Source organism: Plutella xylostella, chromosome 21, assembly GCF_932276165.1.
Source record: "Plutella xylostella chromosome 21, ilPluXylo3.1, whole genome shotgun sequence".
Classification (NCBI taxonomy): Eukaryota; Metazoa; Arthropoda; class Insecta; order Lepidoptera; family Plutellidae; genus Plutella; species Plutella xylostella.
In genome coordinates, this window is record NC_064001.1 from 6519442 (window position 1) to 6546957 (window position 27516).

The 27516-nt window shown below is 38.5% G+C and overlaps 4 protein-coding genes across 5 annotated transcripts; 2 read left to right on the forward strand and 2 right to left on the reverse strand.

Moving 5' to 3' along the window:
• Positions 1-320: 320 nt before the first annotated feature.
• LOC119693213 (chitin-binding domain protein cbd-1) lies at positions 321-2878 on the reverse strand. Its single transcript, XM_048628471.1, has 2 exons — positions 2606-2878; positions 321-2501 (listed from the first exon to the last, which is right to left on the reverse strand). Exons 1-2 carry the CDS (start codon positions 2610-2612, stop codon positions 484-486), a joined length of 2025 nt encoding a protein of 674 aa, XP_048484428.1. The 5' UTR covers positions 2613-2878; the 3' UTR covers positions 321-483.
• Positions 2879-8295: 5417 nt separating this feature from the next.
• LOC105392768 (protein ENL) lies at positions 8296-15156 on the forward strand. Its single transcript, XM_011564446.3, has 3 exons — positions 8296-8560; positions 13760-13949; positions 14553-15156. The coding sequence occupies exons 1-3, from the start codon at positions 8525-8527 to the stop codon at positions 15134-15136; spliced, it is 810 nt and encodes a 269-aa protein (XP_011562748.3). The 5' UTR covers positions 8296-8524; the 3' UTR covers positions 15137-15156.
• A 2543-nt stretch (positions 15157-17699) lies between these two features.
• On the forward strand, positions 17700-18270 carry LOC105392769 (UPF0729 protein AAEL015238). Its single transcript, XM_011564447.3, has one exon. The coding sequence runs from the start codon at positions 17872-17874 to the stop codon at positions 18136-18138; it is 267 nt and encodes an 88-aa protein (XP_011562749.3). The 5' UTR covers positions 17700-17871; the 3' UTR covers positions 18139-18270.
• A 5093-nt stretch (positions 18271-23363) lies between these two features.
• Positions 23364-27291, reverse strand: LOC105392770 (46 kDa FK506-binding nuclear protein). Of its 2 annotated transcripts, none has more exons than XM_038115672.2 (8): positions 27096-27291; positions 26321-26554; positions 25901-26073; positions 25399-25556; positions 24917-25151; positions 24517-24693; positions 24186-24358; positions 23364-23904 (listed from the first exon to the last, which is right to left on the reverse strand). In XM_038115672.2, the coding sequence occupies exons 1-8, from the start codon at positions 27103-27105 to the stop codon at positions 23823-23825; spliced, it is 1242 nt and encodes a 413-aa protein (XP_037971600.2). In that variant the 5' UTR covers positions 27106-27291; the 3' UTR covers positions 23364-23822. The 2 variants fall into 2 exon arrangements, with proteins under 2 accessions (XP_037971600.2, XP_011562751.2); XM_011564449.3 differs by having other exon boundaries at positions 26327-26554; positions 27096-27290.
• Between the last annotated feature and the right edge of the window lie 225 nt (positions 27292-27516).

A 27516-nucleotide genomic window follows, 5' to 3' on the forward strand; every position in this document is an offset into this window, starting at 1 on the left:
TACGAAAGATTTTCTTCCTATAAACTTCAGTTTATCAACTTCTATGGGTGCATGCACAATGCTCATGCTCGCAATTTATAAATAAAGTACCTAAATAATCTAAATTTAATTAAGAGAGATTCATAACAATATTCGAATGTAAATTTTTAACCCACATAGTTTCCGATAGCAGATAATCTTATCATCCATATATATTGTTATTTTCATACTTACCACTAAGGACGGTATGTAGGTAGGTAGTTATGTAGGTAGTTGCTATGTGTAAATAACAATCAGTAGGATCAGATACTTACTTAAACTACTTAAAAAAAATAATCTCATTAAGTGTATTCAAATAATTTTAATCAAGATAGTACGTAATAATAAAAATGACAAATGCATAGTGGCAATTAGTGTCTCTAATTATACTTTTGTCGCCTCGTGGATCTATCCAATATACTTATAACCAATGTAATTATCTGTTTTATGCTGTAGTGTATAGTATTACTTATAGATTTCGTATCTTTGTTGCTTTGCCACTAAGAACCTATGTATAGGCATTTTCCTGGTGCCGTGTCGGTGGCGATCCCGGCAGTCCACATCACTGGCCCACTCACACTGCTGCGCCTCCGTGTCATACAGCAGACCATCAGGGCACTCGAGAATCGCAGGCATGCCCTGAGCACACTCGTAGAATCTATTGCAACTTTCGTGGGGCAAAAGCAGACCTTCAGAGTTCGATGCCGCACAAGCCACCACTGCATCGGAATGCAGGCTTTTCCTCTTAACAATAGGGGTCATCGCTGTGAAGGGAGATTTCCGATTCCCACATTCCACTTCCCGAGCTGTACTGCACAGCTTCTTCTCTGCATTGTACAGGAGATCGTCCGGGCACGTCAGGGAAACTAGGCTCCTTCGAATACACATGTAGTATTTTTTACAGTTTTCATGAGCCATATAAAGGTCGGCCGAACCATCGCAACAAGATTTTTGGGCTGCTGAGTGGATATCGAGAGGGTACGACTTCACTATTGGTTTAACTACTGGCCTTTGAGTTCTCGATGGAGAATTCCTGTCATCACAATTAACTTTGTCTGCCCAATCACATTCTCCCTTATCTTCGTTGAAAAGTAAATCGTCTGGGCAATCGAATGAAATAGCTTTACCTTGAGAACATTCATAAAATTGATTACAATTCTCATGAGGTAAAAGCAAACTGTCGGATTCATCTTTACTACAAACCTCTGCGGCACTAGCGTTAAAGTTATTTTTCTTTGCTCTAAAAGTGCTTGATGGTGGGGGTATTTTTCGAGTTCCACAATCTACTGAGTCCGCCCAATCACACACTTTCCTCTCAGGGCTGTACATGAGTCCGGGGAAACAATCGAACTCCACGGGAACTCCGCTAGCGCACTCATAAAACTGATTACAATTTTCATGTGGCAAAAGTACACTATCAGAATTATCTTGAGAGCAAGCTTCAACTGCTTCCGAATTTAGATCTACTTGTCTATCCTTAGAATTAACTATAACTGGTATTACATTCAATGATGATGGTGAAAGGGCCACCTTCGATGATCCATTCCTATCGCCGCAGTCGACATCTTCCACCCAATCACATTGTTCTTTTTTGGTATTGAAAAGAAGGCTAGTATAACAGTCGAATGCATACGGTAATCCGTGGGCACATTCATAAAATTTACTGCAATTCGCATGTGGAAGGAGTTTACCGTCTGAACCCTCGGTGGCACAGGCTTCGACAGCACTCGAGTTGTACTTCCTGTGGATTTCATCATTTACAGGTTCGTCGTGCAATGATGATGTCCTGTAATCACAGTTAACATTTTCAGGCCAATCACATTGTTTTGTTTCAGCATTGTACAACAAGTTCACTGGGCACTCCAGAGCGACTGCTTTGCCGCCGGCGCATTTGTAAAAATTGCTGCAGTTTTCATGCGGTAACAGTAGTCCTTCAGATCCTTTCGAGGCGCAAAGTTCAGTGGCATTTATATTTTGTAAACCCTGTGTGTCTGGTTTGCTGTCTTGTGTGCTATTGTTGGTAGGTGATACCCCCTGTATTCTACCATCACAGCTTACAAGTTCAGGCCAGTCGCATGTCTGAGTGGTAGCGTTGTAGAGGAGATCAGCGGGGCAGTCTAGAATGTAAGGTTTACTATGCGAGCACTTGTAGAATTGGCTACAGTTGCGGTGAGCGAGCTGGAGCCCCTCGGTCGCTGCGCCCGCGCAGGTCGCTTGAGCGATCTGCTCATAGTTTATTTCTTCATCTTGGACTGTTTTACTGCAGTTGACATGCGCGGGGAAGTCACAAACTTGTATTTTCTGGTTGAAGTGCGTCCCCGGCGCGCAGCTGTGCTCGACGGGGGCTCCGTTGCTGCACTGGTAGAACTGGCCGCAGTCTCTGTCGTGAGGCCACAGCTGGTTCGAGGTCTGATCTGCACAAATTGATTTGATGTCCCTGGCGGCTGCAACAGCCAGACATGCCAACAAGGTGATCACTTTTTCTGAAACAATACAGATTTTATATTATTACTTTTTTACATCACAATTAACGTATTTTCTTACTTTATAGTAGCAGCTAGTAGTTATAATTAAATTGAATGCCTACCGATCATAGTGCTACTATTGCAGACGTTCGTTGATCCACTAAAATGTCTGGCCACACTTTAAAATTGATATACACTATGGAACTTTTATAGAAAGTACTTATTACAATGTGTACTTCACTTGTTTTTCACTTCTTGAAATCTTTTATCTATGAAATGAGTAATTGAGAGCACTTCATTAAAACATGGTGGGTAATCATTTTCCTGTAGCACTTCAAATACGGTATGCTGAAAGTTGGACTGACACACCACTGTATATCAGACGAGCTATGTATAATATATGAGAATAGACGTTTTGGCTCCAAGACAAACGCATCTGTGCTAACATATTTAATGATGATTGAACAAACATTACTTATAAATGTTATTGTTGGGCTGAATAATATATTTTGTAGTTAGTAATAATTTACATGGAATTTTTAGGGGGGAAATGCTATGACTAAGTATTTCATGGGTTTTTTTAATTTTCACTAAGGGAAAGTCCATATTTGGCCCTTGAACATATGTACATATACATGCACTCACGACTGTAATCCCCGAAGGGGTAGTCAGAGGTGGCTCATAAGCGAGCCACCCACTTTTCGCAGCACATTTGTAATCACGTGATAGGTTGCCAACCATATCGCCGTTTTGGAATAAGTACAATGCACTTAGGATACACATCTAGAATCTAGATGTGCAGGTTTCCTCACGATGTTTTCCATCACCGTACGAGCACGTGGTAATATTGTACTTAAACTCCTTAATTGAAAACACAATTGAAAGAATTCATTGGTACAGGCCAGGATTGGAACCCACGGCCTCTCGATTGAGAGGACGAGGCCTTATCCACTACCCCACCACTGCTCCTTGTCCCTTAAATCATTAAGTATATAATTTAAATATTAACCTTTTTTGTTGACTGATATAAATATTCCATAATTTTTCTCACTGATTATTCTAATTAATTACTTAAAAACTTATACATATACTTAGCCGATGGAAGTCATGCTCAACCACATCCTGTATATGAGGGAACGCCAACGCAAAATGGTCAAGAGCATTTTGCAGAACATTCTTAGTACTTAATATGGTATGTAAGTACTAGGTAGTTTTCCAACGTTTATTTCTAGTACCTTTACTTTAGTATAGAATATTCTTTATTTGTACACATAAAATAAACTTATATAACTTAAATACTAACACATATGTACAAAAATGGCGGTCTTATCGCTTAAAGCGATTTTTTTCAAGACAACCCTAAGGTTAATTATTAATATAACCCTAAGGTGGAAGGATATTTATGATCAAAGAGGGGTCAAAGTGTACTAAAGAATATAATTATAGTTTTGTGTTCAGCAGCTAGCAGGTCTGGGGATGCTGAAGAAAATATATCACATGTGTCTGAAAAAGCAAGCTGATTATCACAGTTTATGTAAAAATAAAACAAAATTGTGTTCAGAAAAACATCCAACTTATAATAAAGGCAGAATGCCTACGCCGCCGTAGCAACAGGGACATATGCTACGAGGTACTACGCTGTAGCCCCAAGGATAACTGCACCTGCTACAACTGCTACACCACGGCCGTAGCAAGGATACTCGATACTGCTACGACGTAAAAATAAATAAAATTCTATCAGTAATGTACTCAGATTTTACTTAATACATTTAATGTGTATTAAAATGACCGATTATCTTTTGTTTAGTATGCTTCAGTATTAAATTTTTGCTGTAAAACTTTACTGTACGAGTAAAGTAGTCTTATGAAGTATCGACTTCAAAAAAAGGAGGAGGTTCTCAATTCGTCGGGATCTTTTTTTTGTACACTTGAAAGAACGCATAAATTTACTGTAACACGACTATAATTCGAAATATTATTTTTTAGAATAACTTAAATATAGACTTCAGTCTGGAAACTTGTTGCTATCGCAAAGTTTTAAGGCATGTGTTTTTCAAATATTTAAGTATTTATAAGTTAGTAAGTATAAGTACCTATATTAGCTGAGAGAAAAATTATTAATCACCTTAAGTTTAAGAATGTTTAATATACTCAGCAATGAAATAGTTTCAGTGAGTTGGTGGTATTGCACCAAATTACTCCTACCTAAATGGACAAGGCTACCTTAATGATACCATTTGTATATTGAAGTACATTTAACAGTGCATCAGAATATTACCAAGTAAAAAGAATCAGACAGTCGGGTTGCCCACTTACCCGACAACTCTCTCAGGACAAACGTGCTTGTGTTGGGGTCCACCAACCCGCACTAGGCCAGCCTAACCCCTTCTTTCATTGGAAGGAGACCCGTGCCCCAGCAGTGGGGACGTGATGGGTCGTGATTATGAAAAAGCGTCAATATTCTGTTCATATTTTAAATTAAATGTTTTCAACAAAATAATTATACTTACGTAGTTCTTACTTACTCTAAGTCATCTATAATGCTAAACTTTATCTAGAAAACATAAATATTACTAACAAAAACAAAAGTGTATCCTATCCCTATTGATAGCAACATTCAAGGTAAGGTCAACCGTCGTCTCCGAGCAGTAGTAAAGTTAATGAACTGAGATCTGTACAAGTGTCATCGGTGGACCAGCGTGGAACGGAACGCGAGCCACACGTCACGCGCAAACATGTACAGATCGACCAATAAATAATAAAGCTGTACACTTATAATAAAGTGCACTATTTATAGAGATAAAAGAGTACCTACGTTAAACACAATACAATAGCCAAACAGTCATACATAAGTTTGTGGGGTGTAAAAAGCTAGGGGAAAATCAATACGCGTAGACAATCAAATAGATAATGTGTCTATTTAATATACCCAATACTTTTACCATCAATAAATTATTTTTACTTTAGGATTCAAGATTATAATTTAAATCTTACCATAGTCATAGAATAATAAGGTATATTCAATAGAAATAATCGAAGCGTTAAGTAGGGTAAATCGTGGTATAACTGGCATGTGTCAGTAACTGGCACTTTGACTATAAAACTAAATATATTAAGCTTTTGGATATAGTATGACCATCTTTGATGTGTTTACAGAAATCTCCAATTATTCATTGATATTATAGTTTAATTTTACGCCGCTAGGTGGGTATTTTCCGGCGCTGGAAATTATGTCAGTCAAAGCGGCGAAGATCGCCAAAAAAATGCACGTGCGTTAAGTTTTTCTTAAGGAGACAGCAAAAATTGTATAGCCTGTTTTCGCGAAAATAAATAAGTTTTTGATAGTGTGACAATAACAAGAAAGTAGGGGAAGGTCTAAACAATATCATAATAGCCCGATTCACTGTTATTTTAGTTGCTTTTGAGTTATATTTGAGGGTGCTAGTTACTGAAATGTAATTTATATCTTCACTTAGTAACTGGCACCCCCCTGCCAGTTACTGATATTTTGGGTTTTGTGATTTTAAGCTATTTTATACCTTCTATCGACAGAAAATACGATTTAAAGTGCACTGTAAAAACCCCCAGTGTCTAGGCAGCTTTGTTTCAATAACTGGCACGGGGCTGCCAGTTACTAATCTGCATACATTTTTTCACGCACCAATAACTGGCACTTACTGGTGCGGTAAACATTTCTTTCATGTTTCTTTTCAGAAAAATGACTAAAATCAAGGCAATCTACAGTAGTCTGTAATTTTCCACTGCTGGACCTCTCACCAGCAGTGACACTGCACTCTGTTCTCGACGTTCCTCATCCAACCACTACCGGTCAGCTTTATAAGGTCGTTGGTCCAGCTGGCCCGAAGGTATCTGCCGCTACCCTTGCCTATTCGTGGTCTCCACTCTAGAGCGCGTTTGCCCCACTGGTCATCGGTTCTTCGGCAGCTATGGCCGGCCTAATGCCACTTGAGCATACAGAATTTAAGAGCTATATCGGTTACTCAAGTTCTCTTACGGATTACCTTATTTCTGATAACCACCAATCTTTCCAATGCCCGTTGATCGATTTTGAATCGGTGGACCAGTCCAACCGTCAGTGTCCACGTCTATGATCCATACGTCATCACCAGTAAGACGCATTGACTGAAGACCTTTGCCTTCAGGAATTTATGTGAAAATTTGTCAAATCTTCCCCTATGCAGTCCAATCCAGTAATATTTTGTTTTATGCACCTTACAGCTTCGTTTTCGAAGTTCCTTCTGCCTAGTCGAATAGACTGTCCAAATTAGACATAATATACTGTTGCTGTATTAAGGCCGCTATGCATGTTACAACGAGGGAATTCCAGAACTGCCCAGGTCTAAATGGAATCAAAGGCTTTCTTATAGTCCTTGAAGAACTTGATAGAAACACGGTTCGTGATGACTTTATAAAACAGCTTGAAAACATGACTTATAAACAAAATTGGTTAAAGATCTTCTGACGCTGTTCGAGGATAGTAATAGCTTTCAGAAGAGCTGTACTAATTCTGTCTTTACCCAGAGCATGTGAAGCTGAAAGCCGTAGAAACCTTCAATTTCCGCAAGAAATTTCAGCTTATATAGTCTTCAACTTAGCCAGGTCACTTCTCTCAAGCTGCTGAATGAATACATCAAGGTCCACAAGCATTTGCTTTCTCCATTTCCGTTTCCAAATCCAAGGGTTTCTCGATTTGTTGCATTCATATGGACCCACGATTCGTCGCATACTTGTACTGTCATTTTGTCGTAGAAGTCGACCATTACAACGGTGATTTTGAGTCTTACCGGTACAGAACCTAAACAGGTAATTGTACATTACCTAATATCAAATATATTATTGATTTTAGAGTACTTATTGACCTAATTGCATGATTTTTTAAAATGTGCCAGTTACTGAAACATCATGTGACAGTTACTAATTTTTACTGCCAGTTACTAGGTTTTTTGGGGGTAGTGGATATAAACTTCATTAAAATCTAAAATTAATCATATATCTTAACCATTTATGCCTATAATTGTTCGTCATCTTATTGCCAGTAATTCAAGCCTACCAGTGCTTAAATCAGGCCAATACTTTATTTTTAATATATTTTTTTGTGTTGCTAGTCGCTTAAACTGCCAGTTACTAGTACTTTTACCCTACTATCGGTTTTTTTTTTTTTTTTTTTTTTTTTTAAGATTTTATTATCACTCCACAGACTTTATGTCCGTGCCTTTTTGAGAGATCAATATATTGTGAGAGTTTGGTTGTTTTTTATCTTCATCTTTTAACTACTCACTACTCAATGTGGAAGCTTATAATATATATATTTTATCTTTTATATATATATATACCTATATATTATTAATAATAATTTTTTTTTGCACTCCTGGAGGAAAATCTACACAGACACCTGGGAAGGGGACCCAGGTAGTGTCGGCCTTTAACCGACTAAAAACCCCCAGTTGTGCATTTCTTGTTTTTTTTTTTTTTTTTTTTTCTTTTTTTTTTTCTTTGTTCTATCTATTCTAAGTACTATCGGTTAGAAAATGTAGAGTTCTAAATTATCATCTATGCTACGATATCTGTTCATAGTCTCCACTCTGTAGGTATATCCGAGATGTACTGGTTGCGGAAATCCTCGAGGCCAGAGTGCAGTTTCCTTATGGGAGACATAAAGTTTTAAGATTTATATTTAGATACATATTATTGTAATGAAATGCCGGTCAACCTGTACCCAAGACATCAATGAAGACAGCGGCGCCACCGTCGCCTTCATTTATCTCTGCGCTGAGAGCTGCGCGTGCGTCACTGCACACTCCACGGCTCGGCCAATCAGTGACGCGGCCGCGCGCCAACTAACATGTTGTGTGTCTGACCTCCAACGCTATTCGCTGCGTACATACATACATACCCTCGGGGCTAACCCGCGACAGTGATCTTCCAGAAACAAAAGAATGCCAGCAAAACGGAATGTCGTTCCCTCGCCACCTGTTAAAGTCAAAGGTCGCGCCAGGGGCCGCCCGGCCTCATCCTAGAAGATGACCGAGGGTTCCCGCCTTCATCATGATAAGCCTGTAAGTCCATCTCATCAGCTGCACCACGCTCTGTGGTCCATGGTTCATGGTCCATCGACCATGACTGGAAAGTGTACCATCGTTTCCGCGCATCACTTACCTCAGTTTCAATATAATATGAATGTTGTGTTGTTTGTTTCGATGTGTGTGAATTTACGTATTTTTCACGTGTCTCCTTAGTCACTGGCATGTGAGTAATGAATTGGCCGCATATTCATATACAAATTATCATTTCAATTAGAGGTAGTGCTTGTTACGTTAGGAATAAAGCCGATTATCTCACCACTTGTATTCATTATGTTTGTGGGTTACTGTACATTTACGTTATCAGACGCGATTACGTTATCAGTCAAAGGTAAAGTACATAATATATAAATTGTATGCTTGTGATTTACAGCAAATATTTACGTAAGAATCTTTAACTAAGCTAATTATCTCTAATAATAATAGGTACTTTCCTACAAATAATATGATAAAGTAAGTACCTAAGTACTTACTTTACATAAGAAACAGATTGTGTATCTTTAGAATATTTATATGTAGGTTTACCGGTAATACCGGTGTAGCTAAACGTACGGCCACAGTTCACAACAGATTAGCCCTTGCATTAAGTTGTTTATTTATTTATTATTAAAGATACACCAACAGCATACATATTATTACAGTTTTTAAAATATATGTTGTAAGGTCTTACATCTAATACGATATGCCAGTTACACATTATTAAAATATGTATGTATACAACATTATTAAAATCAACAAACCTTAAAAGTAATAAAATTAAAAGTTGTGATTTGATTATGAAATTCCTGTGAATGTATGAATGAATGTGGCACAACTATTTCCCGGGGGGGGAAATAAAACATCTGTAAGTACGTCTGTTAAGACGAGATCGGGTTCATTCATAAGTTTTTTTTTTATAACTGATAAAACACAAAACGTAAATACTTAAGTATATCACAAATAGGACAATAGACGGCCTTATCGCTCAAAGCGATGTCTTATTTTGGGAAGATGAATGACATGGAGGATGGTGACTGGTGGTGGTGGGAACCCTCTGCACAATTCATTTGTCTAACTAGAAAAGAAAGGTAAGAAACTTACTAAGATAGAAATACGAAATTAGCATTATTTATTATTTTATGTATTTTCTTCTCATTACTCTGAGAAAGGTGAGAGGATGAGAGGATGTTACACAATTACTACATAGGCTTATGTTTTTGTTTGTATTCGACAAATGACATTGAATTATATTAATTGCTACGTAATTATACTTAAATGAGATTAGCAGACACAGTAAAAGAATAAGTAAACTTTTATTGTATTCTTTCTGCTAAACCCTATTCAAACAGCTCGTTACAGGTTCTTAGTAAAGTAATGTTTTTAGCAGTCTCTGACTTATCTGACTGGCTAATCGTTTAACCACGGACCTAGGTAAGTAAAAGATCTATTAACGTCAACGCAGCTGTGTGAAGAAGATAAAAATATGGTCACACCTTCTATCAGAATGTATGAACAGTAATAGAAGGTAAACGCAGCGTGGGACGCCCTCCTGCCCGCTGGACTGATGACCTTAGGCGGGTGGCGGGTAGTGGTTGGATGAGGAAGGCCGAGGACCGAGTGTTGTGGCGCTCCTTGGGAGAGGCCTATATCCAGCAGAGGATGATTATTGGCTGATGATGATGAATAGAAGGTGTGATGTCATTGGGCCCACCACTTACCATTATTTGGTATTTATTTTACATTTATCCTAAGTGTAGAGTGGTTTATTTAACAGAGGAAAAAATACACGTCTGATATTTTTTCATTCTCTACCCGATTAACGATAAAAAGAGAGGGATAACTATACCTCCTATAGCCTACCAACGAGACCATACGACTCTAGAAACCTTGTTGTCCGACGAGAAACTTCCGCACTTTTGGTTCTAAAAATCGCTTCGCCTCTTTATAAAAACATATCTCTACAACAACAAAAGAATAATAAGAGAATCGTTTGATATTAAAATTTGTATGCATTAATATTTCATGCTGACTAACTGTGAGTATTATTCTGCGATACGAGATAATTTTAGGTATTTTCCTGATTTCCATTTAACATTGCATTATTCATCACATGGCATCTTCGATGCGCTTCAATAATGTAAATAAATTGTCAAGAGCCGGTTTTGGTTGGCTAGAGGAATGAGGAATGAGTGGGTACCTACTTGCCCACCTGATTGAAAATTCGGTCATGGGGCCAACAAACCCGATGTCTTATTTATTTATGGTTTAATTCAACGCACATGTTTGTAGTTAAATAAACAACGGTTGCTAAAAAAAGTATTTGAAACCAATAATACTCACTCTACTCACGGCTTGTAGTACAAGCAAGTGGCGAACCCTATTCATAGAACAATGCGGTCTCAGGACCAAGTCCGGTCCAAACAAATTGATAGTTCTGAAGTTTGCAGCGATTACACTTTTGTACCTTGTCAAACTAGCAAACCACACATTTATTATTTCAAGGATTGACAGTTTGTTTGTTTGACAAAGTACAAAACTGTAATCGCTGCCAACTTCAAACTATCAAGTTGTGTGTGGTGTGTGGACAGTTTTGTACATAATATGTAATACATCAATACGTTGTAATCAAGTACAGTTAAGTTCCTTTTTCAAAATGTTATTGTCATAAACTACATTTTATACGTTCTTATAAACTTACATAAAGCGATATGGGGCCGTCCATTAATCACGTGAGGTCGTTTTTCTCATTTTTTGACCCCCCCTCCCCCCTGGTGATATTTGGTGAGGTTTGGGACCAACCCCCCCTCCCCCCACTGGATCACGTGTATTTTTTTGAAAGTCTATGTAAAGGCAATTTTTGACTAGAAAAAATATAAGTCATACTACAAATCGTTAAAATTTTTGCGCCGTCCAAAATATCGGTTCAGAAATACCAAATTTTTGACAAAAAATTAATACACGTGATGTCTAACAAGAACCCCCCCTCCCCCCTCGTGATGTTTCGTGAGGTTTTCAGTACCCCCTCCCCCCCCCCCTTTGAGCCTCACGTGATTAATGGACGGCCCCATATTATACCTACATCATGATGACGTCTTTATCAGCCGACTCAGCCTTTGTTGCTTGCACGTGGAGAATGGGGGCTACTTAGTAAATTGAATTAAAACACAGAATTCAAGATTGCTTATTTATCACAATTGTTTAGGTTAACATAATTTTCTCTACAGTATGTTGTATTGTTATTTTAAAATGAGTTAAAAAGACAATCGCACAACACAAAAGTTAGTGCAAAAAAATGTGCTATAATGTCAAGAGGATTTGGGATTCGCGACCAAAACCAACGTTATTTATATGGTAGAGCTGGACTATAGATATCATATCAGTCATAGACATAGACACATCGTTTATTTTATATTAGTCCCTGAAAGTCCATGGTGCACGAAGCGTTTGAAGGGTTTATTTAAGCTAAATATACAGTTGATACATCAATATGGGAATAAATCTAGAGGTGATCACAAATCTCGTCATTCTGAACAAGCTGAACAATTATTGCACTGCCACCACCACTACCACCACCACCACCTCTAGCACCTACTCTACACTTTTTAGTTGGACCTGTAGAAAATGACGAGTTGTGTGACCTACTCGTACTTCCGGTTTCTAGTAAGCACCTAGATAATAAATATTTTGAAGCATCCTGTACATACTTATATGAGTTATATGCCATATAGGTAGGCTTCGTAAGTAGTCAAAACATTAGTGTGAAAAACATCGCTGAGATCGGCAGCTTTTCAAATGACCATTAAGCACCTTAATAAATTGAAAGTAAGCAACTCAGCAGCATTTAGGAGATTTCTTCATAATCATAAGGGTAAGTCCATGGGTATAATTTTATTCAATATGCACCATAGAATTTTCAATTTCAATTCAAAAATATTTTATTCATGTGAAGCTTACGACTAAGGTACATGCTTATGAGCCCCAAGCTAGAATGTAGCTTATGTGGGCAAACGCTCATATCAAGTTTCAATGTTATAAGTAATTTTAACAGTTAAATTATGTTATGTAGGTTTTAACTAAGATAGTTTAACACAGGTAAGTATGCATATGCCATGATATACAATCACATAGGTACTCTAAAAATAACACGGTATTCAGAAAAGTAATAAATTATAACGACTGAACAAAAAAATGTTTAAGTACTTTTTTTTTCTTATGAAAGAAGCGACTGTCGCTATTCTGGCTGGCTAAATGGGCCTTTACGGCCGCTATTATATGACAGCACCGCAATTTCATTGTGTTAAATGTACCTACAAAATACCGTACAGTATTGGACTGGAGGAAGACAATGTTGCATCCACTCACCTAATGAAAAATACTTAAATCGATAACTACTTACAACTTGTTACATATTTGGTAGGTACGTATAGAAACATAGGAGTAAGCAGGTAGCCTACTCGGTACTAAGTAAGTAATTATGTTATTACTTATTTATTCTTGGAAATGACGACGTGTACTCAATTCGTGGACACACGTGTTTTTCGATAATTTGACCGTATTCAGTAGATATCTGATATTGCCGCCACATCATATTTATCCATATTTATTACAATGAGGTACTTAAGGGAAATTTGATTCATTTATAAAGCTGCTATTTTTAAAAGCTCTGCAAAAAAAATATATGAATGTAGCGAAAGAATCGTTGATTAAATAACTGGCTGTTTTTTTTTTCGTATTTTATTTTCAGTGAAGAAACTGGCTGGCGTTAGATGTCAGTCGGCAAAAGTCATTCCCACCGTCCCTCCTAGGCACTCCTAGGCAACATAGTGTTTTTTCAGCAGCCACCAGCATAGTTACCTACAATTTCAATAAAATATAAAATAGAAGGTGCATGTCTAATTGATGATAATGAGTGAAAAATTTAAAATCAACATTATTAAGTGACCACAATGTACGCAAAGCCAGATAAGAAAAATCAATCAAACAAATTTTCCGCCTCAACGCAACGGTCATTCAAAATGGCGCCGAAAACCTATAAAATTGTCAATTTTTCACAGATGTGCGTGCATATTAAGTGACCATAATGTACGCATTACTTGCTTACAACAAAATAAACAATCAATCAAATTTTCCGCCTCAACGCAACGGTCATTCAAAATGGCGGCGTAACCTAACCTCAAAATTTTCTATTTTCCACAGATGTGCGTCCGCATCTGGCTGGAGGTGGGCCACAGCTGCAGCCCGCGGCCGCGCAGCCCGCAGGCGCGCCCGCTGTCGCTGGACTGGCGAGTGTGGGTGCGTGGAGTCGGCGGACACGACATCAGCGCCTTTGTACACAAGGTCGTCTTCCATCTGCACCCGTCCACTGCGTTCGTTTATCCGAAGCGAGGTGAGAATACGGGTTTTAGACTGAAATTCTGTGTTATGGGAAAATTATTGGCTGAGGTTTTGGCTGGCTTGTTTGATTGGCCGAGTGATACGAGTTCTGGGGTGGAGACCACGGACAGGCAAACATCGAGTCCACCACGGTAACCGCAACGGTAGATGAATGAGGAAGACCGTTAATGCTGCTGTATTGAGCTATTCTTTAGGAGAGGCCTATGTCCAGCATTGATTGCTGTGTTCATTTGTTGTTAAAATATTAATTTTCCTCTGTCTTGAATTCTGATAAGGTAGGTTACTTAACTAGTTCATTGTTGACAATCGGCCCGGCGGGAGTGATGGCTACTTTAAAGATGCGTTCTCCAACCTAAAAAAAATTATATTGCGGTCTACGGCGGTTAAATACAACGACGAAGCTTATTGTAAATCGTTTTATTATCTTATAATATGCCCTATAACCGGTAATTTATTGCTTCTCGTCCATTAATTATGCATTCTAGATAACTATATTCGGAGTCAAAAATTAAGAATGCTGCCAAACCAGTTTAGACCTTCCGGGTCAATTTACAAATGAATGTTTCCATTTACAAGCGTGTTTAATTACTTCCAGTGATCCAAGAGCCGCCGTACGAGATCCAGGAGTCGGGCTGCGCGTCCATCGACATCCCCATCCACGTGTACCTGAAGCACAGCAGCAAGCCAAAGAAGATCAAGCTCAGATACAGTCTGCACATAGAGGATATTAGTGCGAGCAGCTCCGAGGTGAGCTGCGTGTTCTACGACGTGGAGCGTCCGTCGGAGGCGCTGCGGCGCGCGCTGCTGGCGGGCGGCGGCGAGGCGGCGCCCGGGCCCCGCGCGCTCGTCGTCATCACCAACGAGGCCAAGCCGCACCGGCACCACTCCAAAGTCAAAAAATACAAATTCATCGATTCTAAGAAGCCGTCGAAAAAGCCGCAAGACTGCCCGAAGTGCGGCGACACAAACGTGGACTTTCGCAAGCTACTGCGGAAGGTTTCCATGACGGAGTCCGAGGTGGATCTGGTGTCGCAGCTGTACGCGGCTTGCAGCGGCTACGAGCAGTCGGCCGGCGCGCTGGTGCTGCCGCCCTGGTCCGACCCCATCTACCGCATGCCCGAGCTGCCCCCCTCCCTCCGCCCCGCCGCGAGTGAGAACAACGACTATACTGTGCAATGAGACGAACGTTTATTGTTTTTCATTTTAAGAGACTTAAAAAAAGAAGGTTTTATGTGTTCGACTGCAATATTTTCAGTTTGCTGATCTGAAGTTAGTGAAAGTGCCATTGGTTAAGTCATCTTAACTATGTAGTCTATTGATGCTCATTTTATACAGTTTGTAAGGAGACAGATTTACTTATTGTAACCGAAATGCAGATATTTATTAGATTTTATTATTATAGACAGTTAATTACCTAGATATTTGTTGATGTTTTGTTGTAAGTACCTATATATTATGTCCAAAAGGTATATTCATGTTACATAATGTGCTGTGAAATTTGAGATCTCATTCTAGGAAAATTTGTAGTAGGTATCTACCTAATTACAATTACGTACCTACCTGTTCTTTGCGTTAGGTAACTACCTATCCTTATCATCTTTATCTATCATAGATTTTATCATCATACCTACATGTAGTGTTTAGTGTAAGTTCTAAATATGTACCTATATAGTAAGAAGTGGGTATAATCATTGTAGTACCTATATAGGAACATAGTTTTAAACCTTTATTATTATACTTTTGCAGTTTAAAGGCTATAATAGGGCTATCAAGGAACATTAGAAGATACTTACTTATTTAAGGAGAAGTTTACTGTTATTTATAACCTATCGTATCCAGGTAGAGTCAATTTTTAGAACGCTAAAAACTAATCCTTTCTACAGTTTTTAGATGTACCTAAACCTATCAGTGCAGCTAACTTATGGAGTTAATAAGTTTGTATATTTTTGTATGGTTCAGGCTGCCTCATAAGTACCGATATGTACCTACTACCTACCCATATTTACCTTGTCAAATTCGGTTCATTGATTTTGTTAGTATAACAAGGTACGAAAGTGTATACTTAGCTAGTACCTACTTATGGAGCAGACTGACCTATGCTATGTAGTTAGCTAGTCGGATAGGATGTATGTATAGTAAACTGATACTATGGTATAAGTACTATAATAATACATATTTATCATAATTTATGAAATTAGTCAATTACGATAACAGGGTTTTTAAAATAAAATAGAAGAGATTTAATTTAAGTTAGTAATTGTTGATTGTTATTTTTTTAAATATATCTACATTTTCATGAATATCTACTAAGTATTAATTTAATTTATTCTACTTTTGTAGCTTAGGGGGTGGAGGAGTCTGGGGTTTTGGCCTGTCCACCGGCGAAGTTTTTACTATTCAATATACATCGGGAGTACATCGGTATCTATCTACTAAATACCTACTTAATTTGTTAAGGCAGTGCCGACCCTAGGCTCCCGCGGACTAGGCCGCCTGACTGAGCCAGGCTGATGCTTGCCAGACTACCAGTATAATTAAGTAAAACAGAGCGTGGACCAGACTCCAGACTAGACGTGACTTAAGAATACTATACCTATTTAATACCGATAAGGTAACGAATAGAAAAAAATAGCGGCTTCGGCGAGTAGATAGATGCTAACATTTTTCAATAAGTATTGCAAAAAAACTTGGGTAAGTACTTATACTATGTCCATTATATTATTGGTTTTTTGACATTTGGAATCCCATATATTTGATGACTGCAAAGGAAAACCAACTAGGTATATGTACAGTGCGACAAACTTATCTGTTCCGGTGAGAGCGAAATAAATTGATCCATATCTCATTACTTACTAATGAATTGTATATTGTTAAAATGATGATGATGATTAGATGGGTTTATTAACACCGCAAGAACGAATTAACAATACGGGTAAACTTAAAATCTTATAGAATTAAGAAATATTAGACATTTATGTGAGCTGTCACCGGAACAGATAAGTTAGTGGCACTGTACTTAGTTCTATACCTACTTGTACGTGTTAAGTACTTACAGTCCAACTACAAGTATAAAGTCATATTTTGCAAAGACTTTTTATAATTAACAGTTATTTAACTTAACTACACACACTCACACACCTTGTACTAATGTACTCCCTTGCGGGGTAGGCAGAGGTGCATTGCTGCACCCACTTTTCGCCAGAGTGTTATGTTAGTCCCTTAACTACATTTTTTAAAATAAAATAAGTACCTTTTGTATTGGTTATAGCTTATTAACGGATATGTCCTTAAATAAATATAATAGGTACATATCCATTAAATACGGTTTTTAACAATTATTTAGGATCCACTTCCGTTTTCACGACTTTATAGTTGGACTGTACGTACAGTAAAACTATAAAGTCCTGATCGTATTTAATACATTGAATGCCGACTACGCAATATTGCGTAGGTACGTACATATTACCGTCAATCAGTATTTTATTTTTAAAATGTAGGTATGTAAAAGTAAGTAAATAACTGATCATCATTCATAAAAAGTCTTAGCAAAATCGCACTCTTTGATATCAGGACTTTATAGTTTGACTGTATTTGCTTTTTGCAAAATTTACAAATTCATACATTTTATTTGAAACTCTTATTTAAAAAATCTTTATTCCGAGGATATTTAAAATGACCACAGTTCAATAGACTACGTATTCTGTGGTCACATAAGCTGACACCTGTCAGTGTCAGCTGTGGTATGTGACTGTCAGATTGTGTTTCGAAATTTATGCAAGTTTGGCTTATTTTTGTTCGTCATTGATGTTATTTTACGTTAGATCTCGAATGCATTTATAAATTACTACATTAGCTACAGTTTTCCTTTAATCTTACATTCCGTCAAGACTTCTCAAGCTTTGAATATTTGAAAAATGGTGTGTGTACCGTGCTTCATTGTTCCTGTCCTATTATTCTTGTGGCACAAATTTATTCAGCCCTACGTGCTACGATACTGGAACCCGTGGGCTGTGAAAGATGCTGACGGTAACGTGGTGCCGACGGAATTCCCCTTGAAATGCGAGGGAGGAGTGTGCGCGTTTAGCAGAAAACCCGTCGAGAACAAAGAATCACTTTCCGAGCCTAAGGAGGAAGCCAAAGATACTAACACGTGTCCGAAGGATAGGATAAAAGCAGAGTGAATTGGCGCAATGGCGTTATAAAACCTCAACCAAATAAACAACTACAATGTCATTATTTATTATGAAATGAATTTAGTTTTATGTGCATAGTTTGTCAATCTGTATTAAATTAAAAAGTATTTTTTAAATGTTTGGCCTTGTATTTTTTCATGGAAACATCCTTCTGTGCGAGCAAACACTATGGCTCGCTCATGTCTGTGCCTACCATCCAGTCGCGAGTGTCACACGACCAACACAACCAACAACTACATACTTACAAATTTATAGAGGCTTAATGATTCCTACATAAAGTGGTAGATTAAGAAAAAACATTCTATAAACTTTAATTGAACATTTTATTTGTTACTATTGTAGTATAGTCAGGTTAAAAATACTTTTATGTTGAGGCTAGACAATACTAACATACAGCAAAACTTTTATAAATCATGAATGTCAACTTAATTTTTGCAATTCACAAAATCCTGCTATAACTTTCCTTATTTCACATTGGTAATCAAACATTTAATATGACACTGGGTTGATGGCAGCCTGAGGGTGGAATTCTGAACTTTTCTAACATAAGTATAAACTTAGTATCCATAATACATCAACTTTAAGATTATTTTTACTGTCTAGAGATAATTTAACATGCCTGCTATGATAAAGCTCTTCATTTAACATCCATAAAATAATGAAAAATATTGATAATTAGGTACATGATGCTGAAAAGTTACTTGGGAATAGTTGGGATGGTAGATTTAGAAAGATTCACACAATAGGCTGCCTGAATAAAGAAGTCTTTGTAATTAAAACTTACAATCTATATGCTTTGCACTTCAAGCTATTTCAATTTCTTGAACAGCCTAACATTAATTAAAATTAATACTTAAGAGGAGAGTATAGCTTCGCGATTCTAGCGAAATAGGTATTTAGGAAAAGTATTGCTGTCGCTCGTGCACTCGCCCGCGCCGGGCACCGCACACACACATGCAAGTAGCGTCACGCACACATCGATGCACGCTGCCGCGCCGCCACCGCCGCCACCGCGCCGCCGCGCCGGTTGGCGAGAAATTGCGACCAAACACGGAGTGTCTTCGTCTTACCTTCATATTATTATTTCTGTGTTGTGATTGTTAGTTGTGACTTGTGAGCGAAACTTGAAATTATTGAAGATAAATAGAAAGAAGTATAAGTAATTAGTGATAATTTCATGTGATGTGACTGTGAGTAAGTATTTTATTATGTAGGTAATTACCTACCTAGTAACGAGTTAGTAGGTAAGTACATAAAATGGATTTTTTAACCGACTTCAAAAAAAGGAGGAGGTTCTCAATTCGTCGGGATCTTTTTTTTTTATGTATGTTCACCGATTACTCCGCCGTTTATGGACCGATTTTGAAAATTCTTTTTTTGTTGTATTGGGTTGAGCTCCCAGGTGGTCCCATTTTTTTTTCAGAATTTTATCTCACCCCCAAGGGTGGGTAAAGGGGTAAAAACAGGGTATGAATTTCCATTTTGGGCACATATTAACCGATTCTAATGAAATTAAGAATGTAAATATAGTTCTTATAACAAAAAAATATGATGGTGACCTTGAGCTGATCTGATGATGGAAACGGAAGGCAGTCAGGGGAACTCCTTCTATAGCAACTACTTCGTGTTTAGGCTTGAATGATTCGTATTGATTAGTAGGACTTTTTGGTATCATTTGCACCTTACTTTTGATTGAAAAATATTGCAAATAAACTAAAAACTATAAAATAAAATAATAATTAAAAAAATTAAAAAACCGACTTCAAAAAACCACTAAAATGTAAGAAATAATTTAAGGTTTACACAAATTCTACTCGTATGTGACAGTACAAATATACCTAAGCAGGAACTGTTCTTTTTTGAAGTTGGTGCCATATTTCTTCAGATTACTTTGTCACCGCACCAACATCAAAAGAGAACAGTTCCTGCTTAGGTATATTTGTACTGTCACATACGAGTACAATTTGTGTAAACCTTAAATTATTTCTTACATTTTAGTGGTTTTTTGAAGTCGGTTTTTTAATTTTTTTAATTATGATGATTGGAAAATAGACCTTTTGCCGGTACTTGGACTATCATTTTGTATGTAAGGTTATTTAGATCTATATATGCAGTGAATCTAAAAAACATTATGATAGTTTTGTAAAAATTTAAGTTTATAAGTACCTACTAACAAAGTTTCGGGGCTGTTTATAAATGTTGAGTTGTCTTAGTATTTATTTCTTTTAGCATGAGAAGCAAAAGCAAGGAGTCTAAACTTTCAAGCGAGACACTCGAGCTTATGAGGCAGAGACGCGAATTTCCGTCGGCAGGTGACACTTCGTCAGAACTACGGGTACTCAACAAGCGTATAAAGAAGCTGATACGAAGAGATCTCCGTCGCTCCAACACACGCGCCATAGAAGCAGAAATTGAGCAAAATCGGGGGTCAAAAGTCTTCGTTCAGCAACTTGGGAGAGGCCACTTGACGAAATTGAGGTCTGCAGATGGTAATATCGTTGCCTCTAAGCCGGAGGTTCTTGCAGAAATCGAAAGTTTTTACGGACAACTTTATGCTTTACACGCGCAGAAGTCTGTGGCTCAGCTCACCGATTCCAGAGCGCCACTAATACGCCACTACACTGACGACATCCCTGACGTTGACATAGGCGAGATTAGGATAGCCCTTGAGCAGCTTAAAAACAACAAGGCTCCGGGTGAAGACAGAATTACTACAGAGCTTCTGAAAGCTGGAGGTATTGCAATCCTCGAACAGCTCCAGAGGCTCCTCAATTCGGTTCTTCACAATGGCATTACACCGGAGGCATGGTCTGAGAGCGTCGTGGTATTGTTCTTTAAGAAGGGTGACAAAACCCTTCTGAAGAACTATAGACCGATCTCGCTTTTAAGCCATGTATACAAGCTGTTCTCAAGGGTTATCACGAACCGTCTTGCCCAAAAGTTATCCGAGTTTCAGCCCCCAGAGCAGGCCGGGTTTCGAAAAGGCTTTAGTACAATGTGGTCTATTGTACTACACAGTAAGGCAGATTATACAGAAGACCGAAGAGTATAATCAGCCTCTGAGTCTAGCCTTTGTGGACTATGAAAAAGCCTTCAACTCCATCGAGACCTGGGCAGTTTTGGAATCCTTGCAGAGATGCCAAATCGATTGGCGCTATATCGAGGTGTTGAGATGTCTGTACAATGCCGCTACTATGACTGTCCAAGTACAGGACCACAAGACAAGACCTATCCAACTGCAACGTGGAGTGAGACAGGGGGATGTGATATCTCCGAAACTGTTCACCAATGCATTGGAAGATGTCTTTAAGACGTTGGACTGGAAAGGACATGGCATATGTATAAATGGCGAGTACATGTCACACCTCCGCTTCGCGGACGACATCGTTATTATGGCAGAATCTCTGCAGGAACTCAGCTGGATGCTAAGTGGCCTAAATGCTGCTTCCCGACGTGTAGGCCTCGGTATGAACTTGGACAAGACGAAAGTCATGTACAATGCTCGCATCAAACCGGAGCCGGTCGCCGTTGGTGAGGCAACAATCGAAGTTGTGTAAGAATATGTCTACCTCGGGCAGACTATTCGACTAGGCAGAAGCAACTTCAACAAGGAGGCTGCAAGGCGCATCCAACTGGGTTGGGCTGCATTCGGGAAACTTCGTCACATATTCTCCTCGGCCATTCCTCAGAGACTGAAGACAAAAGTCTTCAACCAGTGCGTCCTGCCAGTGATGACGTATGGTGCAGAGACGTGGACACTGACGGTAGGACTGGTCCACCGATTTAAAGTCGCTCAGCGAGCTATGGAGAGAGCTATGCTTGGGGTTTCTCTGATGGATCGTATCAGAAATGAGGTTATCCGTCAGAGGACTAAGGTTACCGACATAGCTGTCAAAATATGCAAGCTGAAGTGGCAGTGGGCTGGTCATATCTGCCGAAGAACCGATAACCGTTGGGGTAGACGAGTTCTCGAGTGGAGACCACGATCAGGCAAACGCAGCGTGGGACGCCCTCCTGCCCACTGGACTGACGACCTTAGGCGGGTGGCGGGTAGTGGTTGGATGAAGAAGGCCGAGGACCGAGTGTTGTGGCGCTCCTTGGGAGAGGCCTATGTCCAGCAGTGGATGATTATTGGCTGATGATATATATATACTTACCTAAGTAATTATATCATAGAATACATTTTATTATTCGCTTTTGTGGCCTCAAGTCAATTATAGTAAGTATTATATTTTTATCAGTAACTATGTTAGTTTAGATGTAAGTAAATAAAATTTCCTAAGTAACCTAATCCATGTTGAGTGAGGATTAAATATAATATAGTCACTAGTAATTTTTTTGCTTGAAAACCTACCTACTAGTACTTTAAACTTTTCCTATTCACATCTTTTTATATACAGGGTGTCCCAAATTAAAGTGCACATCCAAATTATAGTGACTTAATTTTAAAAACAACTTTTATTTTTCGACTTTTGTAAATTCGTGAAAAAGAATCTACTGTCTATATAGTAAAAAATCTCATAGCCAACAAAGTTTCTATGAATTAGCAAAAATAAAATTCGCAAACAATCAAAAGTCTTAAAACAAAAGATGTTTAGAATGACGAGTTGTGTCACTATGATTCGGATGTGCAATTTAACATGGGACATCCTGTATATATCTATAGATATCGATAACGCAGGCGGGATCCCATCTCTACTATCGACTTCACTATGGACATCCCTATCGTACGTGTGCTTTGCTTCCCCCCCCCGACCCTCAATCGTGCGATAGAGAGCACTGCAGCTCGGGACTGACAATAGGTACTTTTCTTGATGAAATTCTGGTTTTGGGAGAAAACGTTTTACACTAACTAAATATCAACCAATCTCTTTGATTTTAGTGTCAATCGATTCAGCTTAATATATTCTAGGTTTATAGGTTTCGCTTTTTTAAAAAAAATACGTTGTTATTGATCCACAAACGGCTTAATTCAACAATGTCGCAATCACAAAAAAAACACTATTTGAGGTGCCTATAAGTTTGAATCTATAGAAAATTTTGAAAAAAGGAAAACCTATAAACCTAGTTATTCCTTGTGTCAATAACATATTAAAAAATCATGGAGATTGGATAATATTTAGGGGTAGTAAAACGTTTTCTCTTTTTGTATGGACGAGCAAGTGCTATACTCTACTCTTAATATCTGTATGAAACAATGAAGGAATCTAGAATTGAAAAAAACTAGTGTCATTTATTTAAAGTAAAATTCGGAAATGTGATCAATTATACCCAGTATCTTTTCTTAAATTCTAGTATTCTTAACAAATACAACTGAAAATATGATGCAATTGCATAATAAGAATCAAAAATAAAATTAAACAGCTTAGCACTTATTGGAACTTCTATTCTAAAAGGCGGTTTCAGACACATCTATCAGTAAGTACCAGCTTTTTAAATGCTTTGTTAGTAACATGGAAATGGTATACATACAATCAAATAGGTATAAAAAAATACACATACAGTTCTCCTAGAACCTGATTAAAACCTAGTAAAAAAATAGAATCCTTGTTGTTTCATTTCACATGCTGCTGCATCATATTTCCCGCTTACGAATTAAGAAATTAATCCATACAAAACTTTCAACAACACATCATTCCAATAATGCATACTCAACAATGGCTATCAGCTTCTTACTTCACGTTCTTCAGTTCCACTTCGAAGACTAGCGTCGAGTTGGGGGGGATCACTGGTGGGGAGCCTTTAGCACCATATCTGTAAGTTTATGACAATTTAGTAAAGGAGGTAAGGTACTAAAACATACATTTTCTTAGGAATATCAAGATCAAGTGGGGTTATAGTGGTGGTATCTCAGTTGGGTAAAACACCTGAATCACATGATTATGGCAGAGATGCGGACTAGAATCCTGGGTCAATTTGTATCAAAATAAGCTTTTCAGCATTGTCTATTTGGCTGAGGCTCCACTTTTCTCACCACTTCAATGGTTCATAGCTCATACTTTAATAAACATTATAATATCTGCCAATAAACTTACGCCATGGCGGGTGGGCACACGATTTTCCTCTTGCCTCCCACTTTCATGCCAGCGACGCCGATGTCCCACCCAGAGATCACCTCCTTGGACCCCAGCCGGAACTTGAACCCGGGCCCCTTCAGGCAGTTGTCGAACATCTTGTTATTCGACTTTAGGCGACCCTCGTAGTATACCTGTACATGGAACAAGAGTATAATTAATTTGTGAATTGTGAGGTCATTGTAATAAACAAGTCATGGTTGCTAGTGCAGACCATACTTAAGAGTGACTTGTAATAGTGGTTCATATTTAAGACTACTTATTCTTGTCATTGCAAAATATGATTACGTACCTGTACAACTTTGCCGGGCTTTGCTACTGGACCGTTTCCAACTTTCAAGTCTTCAATGGCGACGCCGCCGCTGAGTGCTTTCTTCTCCTTCTTCTCCGCGGGTTCTATTTCCTTTTTGGCTTTCTGTTGCTGTTCCTTCTTCTCTGCCTTTTGCTGAGGTGGCTTTTCATCGGCCTTCTAGTGACAACACAGGGAAATAAGAATAAAATACTAAAATCATCATCAATTTAAATATGAGGAAGAAGAGTCTGAGTAACGGATTGAATTATTGACACCATTGCATGACTGAAAAGGTACTTCCATTGGGCTGAACTTTGGAGGAATACCCAGATGGACCATTTAAGCAGGCTCTATTACTGCTGGTTGGATTGATGTGAAACATAAAAAGATTTCTTCTTACCTTAGCTTTGCCATTGACTTGGGCTCCCGCCGCCTTCTCTTGTGCGAGCTTCTTCTTCAGTCGTCGTTTTGCGCTCTTACTGAGCTTGGATGTGTCAATGTCTGTCTCCAGCGTGCTGTCCACTGTAGTCTCAGCCTCGGCCTCGTCTGATGACTCGGCATCACCATTCTGCTGTGGAGCCTCCTCATCAGAGTCATCATCGTCTTCCTCTTCTTCATCAGAATCTTCCTCATCACTGGGGAATTAGCAGGTTGATTACATGACATGTATAATATTTGTAATTCAAAGCAAATTTACCAATTTATTGTTTATGAGATCAAACCTCTAGATTAAATAATAGTATATTCACACTCAGATCCACCATCCAACACAGCACGACCCATCACGTCCGCACAGCTGGGGTTCCAATGAAGGAAGGGTTTAGGCCTAGTCCAGCATCCCCCACAACATCAAGGACTAAAGATTTACAATCATGTACACACCTGTCATCGGCTGAGGTGTTCACTTTGAAAGACTCATCATTCTCGTCAGTGTCCACATCCTCTCCGTCCAGGAACTTGGCCAGCTGGTCATCATCATCATCGTCGGAGGCGTCGCTGTCATCAGCCGCTGGTGCCTTCTTAGCTGCCTTTTTGTCTTGCTGTAAAGGAACATAATGTGATTGTGAATATCATTTAGAAGAATATTCTCTGTTATGATTTATTAAAGATTTTGTTGTTGCAGTATTGGTAATGCTGGCAAGATCAATGGTATTAAAATTAAAACAGCCAGATCTGTAACAGTGCCTTTCTACCTCTACAGTAAAGGGTTACTACAGGGGTATGTTTATGTTATCATCATCATGAGTAACATGTCCAAATCATCTGCCATCCTAAAATATTGCTTTAATTAAATCATAAAGCCACCAACTGTAGTATACTTTGTCACAACTCTAAAGAATCTAGATGCATGAAATAATCTAGACTATACTAAAGTTTCACTAGCCTTGGGCTTCTTAGCCGCAGCATCATTGCTGGTCTCCAGTTTCCTCTTGTTCTTGGTGTTGACGGGGACCAGCTCCGGGGCCTCCTCCTCATCTTCTTCCTCCTCCTCCTCGTCACCAGACATGTCCTCAAACTCAGGGTCCAAGTATCCCGTTAAGTGGACATTGCTCTTACCTGGAACATTGTATAAGTACAATTAAGTAATTTTTAAAGTACATAATTTTGATTTAGTAATCTAAAGCACAGTATGGTTCATCTCAATCATCTCATTTCCTATATCTTGATAAATGTCCACAAGACTATGTCAGAGAGTACTGCCCTTACTTACACCATAAATGCTATTCTAGTCAAATATCCATAAACAAACTAACCAAGCAACAATAACTTCAAGTAATGCCTATACAACCAGCATGAATCATACCATTACCATTTGTCAAGAATGAAATAGCGTCTCCTGCCTTGAAGTACAGGTCGAGGGGAACCTGGATCTGCTTGGTCTTCTGCAGAGTGGCCACGAGGAAGTTCTTGGACTCCACAACCACCATGACCTGGCAGGCCTCATTGTCTCCGGTGGAGATGTCCAGCGCAGCCTGGGAGATGTGGAACGGCTTCTCCACCACTTGGGTGTACCGCTTGTTAGGTTCCATTATTAGTCCTGAAATGTGAGTATTACATTATAAGTTTGGTGGAGTCCTGTTTGATACTTGCTTTGGTTACATGAAGAAGTAACTATATTGATTCTTTTATTACAATATAGAGGTAGTTTAAATAAAAATCAGGGTAGGTGGGTCATTCACAGTGTAGATTCTATGTACAGTCATGTTGGCGGTTTATGGCAAAAAATATAGAAGTAAATCATGGATTTCCATAATATATGATAAGGATTACAGACCTTTTAACACAGTTTGATTAGGTTAAAACATTTAGATAAAGGCTGTTGGCTCTAAAGCTGGTAGTAATGCAAAATGCACAGCATGACCAGTTTACGCCACACTGTAACATTTTTGTCAACTTAACAAAACGGGAGTTATTCAATTATTACATCAACAGAACTTGCTTTGAAGAAGTTCATAGTAATAAACAAAGGTTCCGAGTACTTCATCTACAGCATTTAGCCATTATCTTCTGAGAAAAGGGGAAAATAACGGCTACACCAACACGTGGTGAACAAACGAAGCCGGCAATATTTCACTTACCCCAAAACATTTTGTCGGTATTTATTTAGCACTGATTAATAATAATGACTAGTTATAATAACTCCAGGAACTGTGGGCGTCAGTTAATTTAACAAATATTACGCCAATTTTCAACGGTAGACCACAAGGAATCTAAAATGAAGAACAAGAAAAAGGGCAACCGCGGAACCGCGCGGTAATAATTAACTGACAGTGACAGATGTCACCGGCGACGGTCGCACAGACTACTATGTCCGGTGACAGTGTTGCCATTTGCGAAAAAGAAAGGTATTTCGCACGCAAAGAAGACCCAGTCAGGCTTTGAGGAGTCTTTTCAAGTATGCATCACTCACTCACTACCAAAAGCTCACTACTATAGTACATTTTATTTTGTTAGAAAGGAAATTCTCCATAATAAGTACATACCAAAAATTCTCCATAA

Coding starts and splice junctions, on each gene's coding strand:
- LOC105392768 (XM_011564446.3), top strand. CDS start 8,525: ATGACCGAGGGTTCCCGCCTTCATCATGATAAGCCT. Junction 8,561..13,759: donor GCCTTCATCATGATAAGCCT/GTAAGTCCATCT, acceptor TATTTTCCACAG/ATGTGCGTCCGCATCTGGCT. Junction 13,950..14,552: donor GTTCGTTTATCCGAAGCGAG/GTGAGAATACGG, acceptor AATTACTTCCAG/TGATCCAAGAGCCGCCGTAC.
- LOC105392769 (XM_011564447.3), top strand. CDS start 17,872: ATGGTGTGTGTACCGTGCTTCATTGTTCCTGTCCTATTATTCTTGTGG.
- LOC105392770 (XM_038115672.2), bottom strand. Junction 26,074..26,320: donor ATTCTTGACAAATGGTAATG/GTATGATTCATG, acceptor ACAATGTTCCAG/GTAAGAGCAATGTCCACTTA. Junction 23,905..24,185: donor GTGTGCCCACCCGCCATGGC/GTAAGTTTATTG, acceptor ATAAACTTACAG/ATATGGTGCTAAAGGCTCCC.